The sequence below is a fragment of the Salmo salar genome, unplaced genomic scaffold (genome assembly GCF_965601325.2).
Source record: "Salmo salar unplaced genomic scaffold, fSalSal1 ptg000566l, whole genome shotgun sequence".
Classification (NCBI taxonomy): domain Eukaryota; kingdom Metazoa; phylum Chordata; class Actinopteri; order Salmoniformes; family Salmonidae; genus Salmo; species Salmo salar.
This window is the reverse complement of record NW_027675420.1, coordinates 1,067,129-1,076,601: the sequence shown is the minus strand read 5'-3', so window position 1 is coordinate 1,076,601 and position 9,473 is coordinate 1,067,129. Positions and strand designations below refer to the sequence as shown.

The following is a 9,473-nucleotide window of genomic DNA, read 5'->3' as shown; positions in this document are numbered from 1 at the left end:
GGTGAGTGCTGCATTTAGCTGTCTTCTGGGTTTTGGTGACATTATATGCTGGCTTGAAAAATGGGTGTCTGATTATTTCTGGCTTGGTACTCTGCTGACATAATCTAATGTTTTGCTTTCGTTGTAAAGCCTTTTTGAAATCGGACAGTGTGGTTAGATTAACGAGAGTCTTGTCTTTAAATGGCTGTAAAATAGTCATATGTTTGAGAAATTGAAGTAATAGGATTTTTAAGGTTTTGAAAATCGCGCCACAGGCTGGCAGTGGCTGTTACGTAGGTGGGACGCAAGCGTCCCACCTAGCCCATAGAGGTTAATTTAGTGTAGAAGGACAATGGCAGATGCATTTGGTTAATTCTCCCAAACAACATATATATTCTTCTTCTGTGTCCTAGAATTGTATGGTCATATTGTTATACTAATGTGAAAATCAATGCATTTATTCACACACACACACACACACACACACACACACACACACACACACACACACACACACACACACACACACACACACACACACACACACACACACACACACACACACACACACACACACACACACGACACACACACACTGGACACACAGTCAGCATATAACTACATACTTGAGTTTCTCCAGACTGCAGTGTGGATCCTCCAGTCCAGCAGAGAGCAGTCTGACTCCTGAGTCTCCTGGGTGATTGTAGCTCAGGTCCAGCTCTCTCAGGTGTGAGGGGTTTGACCTCAGAGCTGAGACCAGAGAAGCACAGCCTTCCTCTGTGACTCCACAGCCTGACAGCCTGCAACGAGATCATCATGACTTCACAAACACACTGTTTAGTTAACACCAGTAGTGTTGAAGGACAATGGAAGATGCATTTGGTTTATTCTCTCAAACAACATATAGATTCATCTTCCGTCAGCTACAATTGTATGGTCATATTGTTATACTAATGTGAAAATCAATGCATTTATTCAATGTTTTCAATGTAATATTATACACATATTATAATGCATATTTTTCTTTAACCTGAATATTTCTTCCTGATGATTAGATTTTATATGTCATTTTATGTACTCACAGAAATGCACTGGAGGCTTTGAATACTGGCAGCAGCCTCAGAAGACCTTCCTCTGATCTGGAGTATTTCTTCAGGTCAAACACATCCAGCTCCTTTTCTGAAGTCAGCAACACAAAGACCAGAGCTGACCACTGTGCAGGTGACAGGTTGGGTTTTGAGACACTTCCTGAGCTCAGGTAGCTTTGGATCTCCTCCACTAGAGAATGGTCATTCAGTTCATTCAGACAGTGGAACAGATTGATGCACCTCTCTGGAGAGGGATTCTCCCTGATCTTCTCCTTGATGTACTTGACTGTTTTTTCATGGGTCTTTGAGCTGCTTCTTGTCTTTGTCAGTAGATCTCGTAAGTGCTTCTGATTGGACTCCAGTGAGAGTCCCAGAAGGAAGCGGAGGAAAAGGTCCAGGTTTCCCATCTCACTGTGTAAGGCTTTATCCACAGCACTCTTGTAGAAAGAAACTTCAGACTTGTCTCTGAACAGCACAGAAAGGTTCCTGGACGTTGATTGCGGTTCGGCCATTAGATTCTCATTGTTGTTGATGAATGAGAGGAACACATATACAGCAGCCAGAAACTCCTGAATGCTCAGATGAACAAAGCAGTACACCTTGTCTTGGTACAGAACACATTCCTCTTTAAAGAGCTGTGTGCACAATCCTGAGTACACCGAGGCTTCATTGACATCAATGCCAGCCTCTTTCAGGTCTTCTTCATAGAAAATCAGATTGCCATTCACAAGCTGTTGAAAAGCCAGTTTTCCCAGTGACAGAATGCTCTCTTTATTCCAGTGTGGACCTGTCTCTTCTTCCCCAAGATACTTTTCATCCTTCTGTTTGGTATAAAACTCCACAAGGTGTGTGTACATATCAGTCAGAGTCTTGGGCATCTCTTCTCTCTTATGTTTCAACATGTGTTCGAGGACTGTTGCAGAGATCCAACAGAAGACTGGAATGTGGCACATGATGTGGAGGCTCCTTGATGTCTTTATGTGTGAGATGATTCTGTTGGCCAGGTCCTCATCACTGAATCTCTTTCTGAAGTACTCCTCCTTCTGTGGGTCATTGAACCCTCGTACCTCTGTCACCTGGTCAACACACCCTGAAGGGATCTTATTGGCTGCTGCAGGTCGGGTAGTTATCCAGAGGAGAGCAGAGGAAAGCAGATTTCCCTTGATGAGATTTGTCAGCAGAACATCCACTGAGGTTGACTCTGTGACGTCCCAACAGATCTTGTTCTTCTGGAAGTCTAGGGGCAGTCGGCACTCATCCAGACCATCAAAGATGAACAGAACTTTGTACTTGTCGTAGTTTGAGATTCTTGATTGTTTGGTTTCCATTGAGAAGTGATAGAGAAGTTCAATCAAAGTGTGTTTTTCCCCTTTCATCAAATTCAGCTCCCGGAAAGGGAATGAAAACACAAATTGAACATCCTGATTTGCTTCTCCTTCAGCCCAGTCCAGAATGAACTTCTGCACAGAGACTGTTTTTCCAATGCCAGCGACTCCCTTTGTCAGCACAGTTCTGATACGTTTGTCTTGTCCAGTTAAGGGTTTGAAGATGTCGTTACATTTGATTGCAGTCTCTGGTCTTGCTTGTTTCCTGGTTGTTGTCTCAATCTGTCTCAGCTCATGTTCATTATTGACCTCTCCTGTTCCTCCCTCTGTGATGTAGAGCTCTGTGTAGATCTTATTGAGAAGTGTTGGGTTTCCTTGTTTAGCGATCCCCTCAAATACACATTGAAACTTCTTCTTTAGATTAGATTTGAGTTCACGTTGGCAAATCACAGCAAGCTCATCTGAATGAAGAAATAACACAGAGGATATTAATATTACGTCTGTTTTAATGTCTACAGTATTGAAGGACTGTTAAAGTTTTAAAATAATAATTTATTCTCTTAAGTGACTGTATAAATGTATCAATGTTTTCTTAATGCATTACAGACTGGTGTGACGGATTATATTATTATTGGTGTTATTGATGGTATTATTAATGTTGTCTCTCTCTGTCTCTCTCTCTAAATTAATCACCACATCACATCCCTTCTGCTACTTGATGAGGTCACAAGGTGTTGTGTTAAGGTTGCTACAATATCATTGAGTTACACAGCTACTTTAGCTGTACTTTAGCCACAGCTTTTAAATGTTATAAAACAGCATTCAACATGAGGCAGACATATCTTACTTTTCTCCAGTGTGTCAGCAAGCTCCTTCCGGTTCATTTTCCTCAGGACGTGCAGTGTGATCTTCAGAGCCCCCTCTCTGGCACTGCTCTCCTGCTTCTCATCTTCAGCATCCACCACTTCCTCCTCCTGCTTCTGACTCTCAAAGCCTTCTGGGAGTTCAGGACCAAGAATCCTCTTGAACATCTTCAGCTCGTTCTTCACAAATGTTATAATTTTCTCTTCAAGCAACTGAAATAAATCAAGTAAATAAGTTAAGCAAGAGAAGAAATGCTTTCTCATTAACACATTAATGAATAATTGACAGATCAACTTTACTTGAGGTAAACAAAATCAAATGTTCATAACAGGATCACATACACTGAATATAGAGTCCAGGTCTGTTTGATGACTCTGGGAAGACTGACCACTGAGAATCTCTGACTCTGATCTCTCCTGTTGGTTTCTGTGGACAAAACATGAGATTACAGTACACACACACACACACACACACACACACACACTGTTTTAGGACTATGAAAATGGACTAAAGTAGGAGAAATGACTAGAGACAGTGTTGTTTAACACACTGACCATGACCCATGAGTTCTTCTTACCTTTGTTCAGTAGAAAAGTCTCCCTCTCTAAAGTGTATAGGATGATTCATAGACTTGTCACTCTTCATGGACACACAGCTGGGAACAGGGGAGGCTGGTCTCTCCTGCTTGATTGGTCTTCAACACAACAGAGACAAACATTACATCTCTCATCTACTCTGATCTCAGATGGGAAACATAAGAAGAGTTCCAAAACGCAACATATCACTTTACAGAAATGAGCTTTTATTGTTTAAAGAAATTATGTATTAATTATTACATCTCTCACAGACAAGGATTTGTTTAAAATCTATCACTTGATGGTTTCATTTCAGAGAGACAAAAATCATGTTTTTTTATGCAAAATGCTCTAAATCTCCCTCACTCTCAAATGTGACCGACCGGCTCAATTTGGTAATTAACTAAATAACTACATATATAGTGATTTTGGTTTATGTCAGTTTAATTGTTTGTTATGGTATAAGTTGTTATTTTATGATTGTAAGTGATAAAATTAACTAGTAATTCTTAGTAATTACTACTTTAGTAAGGAATAACACATTTTTTCAGCACTACTGCAGTTGCTAAATAATTCCAATAGATGGGAACATAAGACCACAATGACATTTCAGAATATTAGTTTAGTTTTCTCCCTGGATACACCACCACTCCCCACGCTTCCTGCAGAACCCCTGCAGTACCTCCGCAGACCCCGGATTGAGAACCCCTGATTTAGCAGATGCTCTTATCCAGAGAGATTTACATTAAGTGCATTCACCTTAAGATAGCTATTTATTTAGGAAATAAACTTAATAAATTATTCATAATATTGTTATCTCACCTCTTAGCTTTGGTGTCATGTCCCCCAGAGAGATGCATTTTAGAGGCAGGGCCCCCCTCCTCTCTCTCCCCAGAGAGACTCATTTTAGAGGCAGGGCCCCCCTCCTCTCTCTCCCCAGAGAGACTCATTTTAGAGGCAGGGCCCCCCTCCTCTCTCTCCCCAGAGAGACTCATTTTAGAGGCAGGGCCGCCCTCCTCTCTCTCCCCAGAGAGACTCATTTTAGAGCACTGGCCCCTGTAAACAGAGATCCAGCATGTTGGTTGTGGTTAACACAGTGACAACTAAACAGAGATCCAGCATGTTGGTTGTGGTTAACACAGTGACAACTAATTATTGAATGTAAATTGTTCTCATTTATTCATTATCTCTTAGAAATAAAACATTTCCTAACAGACATATCCAAACAGTCAGGTGATTTAATGCATCACATGAACATGTAATCATGACTGATATTTGCCACCTCATCTCCATGTTTAGTGTCAGTAATAACAATAATAATAATAATAATAATAATAACAATAATAATAACAATAATAATAATAATAATAATAATAACAATAACAATAATAATAATAATAATAATAACAATAATAACAATAATAATAATAATAATAATAATAATAATAACAATAATATAATGTGTCACTCTTCGTTAAGGCAGGGGTTCCCAGATGTGCTTGGTGACCCACCAACGGAGGTGTTTTTTGAGTTGGGTTGAACGGTGAAAACCAAACCATCTGACATGGATAATCCTGTGTTCTGATGCTCTAACATTATAACAACATCAGTGGGGGCCTAATTGTCTAGCTTTTATTCAGCTGATTGAAAATTATCAAAGATGATATGCTATAATTGAAAAAGTCCATTATCTTTTCTACATACTTTCTATTTGGTTTTAGTCGTTTAATAAGTTAATACTGAAAATATTTGTTTTTGGCAATGTCATCCCTCGACCCACCTGTACCCCTGCCGTGATCCACAAGTGGTCCTGACAGAGTTCACATAGGCTACCAGTAGCAGGACTCATCACCTTCAAGTCAGTTTCATTCTAAATAACTGAGCATGTAGCGATATTATCTAAACATTTCCTACAGAGACCATCAGGTCATCATCAATATAAAGGATATTATCTAAACATTTCCTACAGAGACCATCAGGTCATCATCAATATAAAGGATATTATCTAAACATTACCTACAGAGACCATCAGGTCATCATCAATATAAAGGATATTATCTAAACATTTCCTACAGAGACCATCAGGTCATCATCAATATAAAGGATATTATCTAAACATTTCCTACAGAGACCATCAGGTCATCATCAATATAAAGGATATTATCTAAACATTACCTACAGAGACCATCAGGTCATCATCAATATAAAGGATCATATCTCAAGCCTGCTCTCTCTATTGAATGTTTGACGACTTAACTTCATAATAATTAGCCTAGACTTACCAGAGTCTGTCTGTCTTTCCTTCAAATCAACACATTTATCCGACTTCTAATTGTACTGAGAAATATGTGCCACAGTTTCTACAGCCATTTTGTAACTGCGTGGGCTACAAACTTATTTATAATTTCATGTGAGGAAATCACATATTTTCTGACGCTCTTGCAGAGGAAGTAGTCTATATTACAAACTTCAAAATCCTTTTTATATTCATCTCAAATACACTACAAGTTTTAAATTCCCTACATGGCAGGAAAGTTCTCATGCAAAAGGTTATACAGTTCAGATCCTGTACAGAGTTTGTCTTTGGTTTCGGGAAGGCTGAAAGATAACATTGAAATCCCCCCAAGTATTGCAAACAGGATGTTAACTTAGTCACAAGGTTGCGCTAACTACAGCAGTGTTGCAAAATCCTTTACACCCCACTCTTCCCCATCAGTCTTAAGAATAAAACATGTGGTTTAATGTAGATACATTTAGATACAACAGAAACAACACGTGGTATTCTCAACTTCTCTTTTAACAGAACAGAGACATTTCAGAGGAAAGGCTGGTGGGAAGTGTTATAGGAGGACGGGTTCATTTTTATGGCTGAAATGGAATAAATAAATGAATTCCATTTATTCCATTCCAGTCTTTACACTGAGCCTGTCCTCATATTGCTCCTCCACCAGCCTCCTCTGGTTTGTATGTGAAAGTATGCAGGTATTCATGTTGTTGTGGAGGGAAATTATATTTAAACAAAATACTTTTAAAAGGTATAATGCAGCCGTAAAAATAAAATAAAATCAGACAGTAGAATCAGACCTGCTCCCTGACTTTTAACACTAGAATCAGTCCTATATGATAATATCAGTTTTTACCTTTATTTAACTAGGCAAATCAGTTGAGAAAAAATTCTTATTTTCAATGACGGCCTACGAACAGTGGGTTAACTGCCTTGTTCAGGGGCAGAACGACAGATTTTTACCTTCTCAGCTCAGGGATTCGATCCAGCAACCTTTCAAGTACTGGCTCAACACTCTAACCAGTTGGCTACCTGCCGCCTCTACACTCTAACCACTAGACTACCTGCCACCTCTACACTCTAACCACTAGGCTACCTGCCACCTCTACACTCTAACCACTAGGCTACCTGCCACCTCTACACTCTAACCACTAGGCTACCTGCCGCCACTCCACTCTAACCACTAGGCTACCTGCCGCCCCTCCACTCTAACCACTAGGCTACCTGCCGCCCCTCCACTCTAACCACTAGGCTACCTGCCGCCCCTCCACTCTAACCACTAGGCTACCTGCCACCTCTACACTCTAACCACTAGGCTACCTGCCGTCCCTCCACTCTAACCACTAGGCTACCTGCCGCCCCTCCACTCTAACCACTAGGCTACCTGCCGCCCCTCCACTCTAACCACTAGGCTACCTGCCGTCCCTCCACTCTAACCACTAGGCTACCTGCTGCCTCCACACTCTAACCACTAGGCTACCTGCCGCCTCTCCACTCTAACCACTAGGCTACCTGCCGCCTCTCCACTCTAACCACTAGGCTACCTGCCGCCTCTACACTCTAACCACTAGGCTTCCTGCCGCCCCTCCACTCTAACCACTAGGCTACCTGCCGCCTCTACACTCTAACCACTAGGCTACCTGCCGCCCCTCCACTCTAACCACTAGGCTACCTGCCACCCCTCCACTCTAACCACTAGGCTCCCTGCCCCCCCTCCACTCTAACCACTAGGCTACCTGCCGCCTCTACACTCTAACCACTAGGCTACCTGCCGCCTCTACACTCTAACCACTAGGCTACCTGTCGTCCCCAAATGAGGCCTAACTGAATGATAAGAAGGATGAAGGGGTTGATTTAATCTAGAAAGACAATAGTGTAATGATGAGTTTGTGTTATGCCTATTTATCAGCAGCAAATCATTTGACCACACCCCCTTGTGGGTTAATAATATTCTCTTTTATGTTTTACTTTCCACAAATAAACTGTTGTGGGTCTGTTTTATTGACTGTAACTCGAACACTAATCACATGTATTGTAAGGAAATGAACACATGCTATGAGTTACAGTAGGCCTTTAGAGTGATGTAAAACATGTCCTGGACTCTGTCCAAGTTGATGAGCGGGAAACAAACAATAGCAGTCAACCTTCACAGCCGGCCCATCGACACTACTCCTAAACTATACCACAACTAATTTCACACATGATAAGAGTTATCCTGATCAGCTGGCCCATCGACACTACTCCTAAACTATACCACAACTAATTTCACACATGATAAGAGTTATCCTGATCAGCTGGCCCATCGACACTACTCCTAAACTGTACCACAACTAATTTCACACATGATAAGAGTTATCCTGATCAGCTGGCCCATCGACACTACTCCTAAACTATACCACAACTAATTTCACACATGATAAGAGTTATCCTGATCAGCTGGCCCATCGACACTACTCCTAAACTGTACCAAAACTAATTTCACACATGATAAGAGTTATCCTGATCAGCTGGCCCATCGACACTACTCCTAAACTATACCAAAACTAATTTCACACATGATAAGAGTTATCCTGTTCAGCTGGCACATCGACACTACTCCTAAACTGTACCAAAACTAATTTCACACATGATAAGAGTTATCCTGATCAGCTGGCCCATCGACACTACTCCTAAACTATACCAAAACTAATTTCACACATGATAAGAGTTATCCTGATCAGCTGGCCCATCGACACTACTCCTAAACTGTACCAAAACTAATTTCACACATGATAAGAGTTATCCTGATCAGCTGGCCCATCGACACTACTCCTAAACTGTACCAAAACTAATTTCACACATGATAAGAGTTATCCTGATCAGCTGGCCCATCGACACTACTCCTAAACTGTACCAAAATTAATTTCACACATGATAAGAGTTATCCTGATCAGCTGGCCCATCGATACTACTCCTAAACTATACCAAAACTAATTTCACACATGATAAGAGTTATCCTGATCAGCTGGCCCATCGACACTACTCCTAAACTATACCAAAACTAATTTCACACATGATAAGAGTTATCCTGATCAGCCGGCCCATCGACACTACTCCTAAACTGTACCACAACTAATTTCACACATGATAAGAGTTATCCTGATCAGCTGGCCCATCGACACTACTCCTAAACTATACCAAAACTAATTTCACACATGATAAGAGTTATCCTGATCAGCTGGCCCATCGACACTACTCCTAAACTATACCAAAACTAATTTCACACATGATAAGAGTTATCCTGATCAGCTGGCCCATCGATACTACTCCTAAACTGTACCAAAACTAATTTCACACATGATAAGAGTTATCCTGATCA

At 40.9% G+C, this 9,473-nt stretch overlaps 1 protein-coding gene across 1 annotated transcript; it reads right to left on the bottom strand.

Moving 5' to 3' along the window:
- Positions 1–1,057: 1,057 nt before the first annotated feature.
- Positions 1,058–4,145, bottom strand: LOC145876298 (NLR family CARD domain-containing protein 3-like). Its single transcript, XM_082972089.1, has 3 exons — positions 3,598–4,145; positions 3,240–3,468; positions 1,058–2,853 (listed from the first exon to the last, which is right to left on the bottom strand). The coding sequence occupies exons 2-3, from the start codon at positions 3,421–3,423 to the stop codon at positions 1,058–1,060; spliced, it is 1,980 nt and encodes a 659-aa protein (XP_082828215.1). The 5' UTR covers positions 3,424–3,468; positions 3,598–4,145.
- Between the last annotated feature and the right edge of the window lie 5,328 nt (positions 4,146–9,473).

What these genes read in the sequence shown, in the direction of transcription:
- LOC145876298 (XM_082972089.1), bottom strand. Translation starts at nt 3,423, where the DNA reads ATGTTCAAGAGGATTCTTGGTCCTGAACTCCCAGAAGGCTTTGAGAGT. An exon ending in TGCTGACACACTGGAGAAAA is followed by an intron (nt 2,854 to 3,239) that starts GTAAGATATGTC and finishes TTCTTCATTCAG; the next exon opens with ATGAGCTTGCTGTGATTTGC.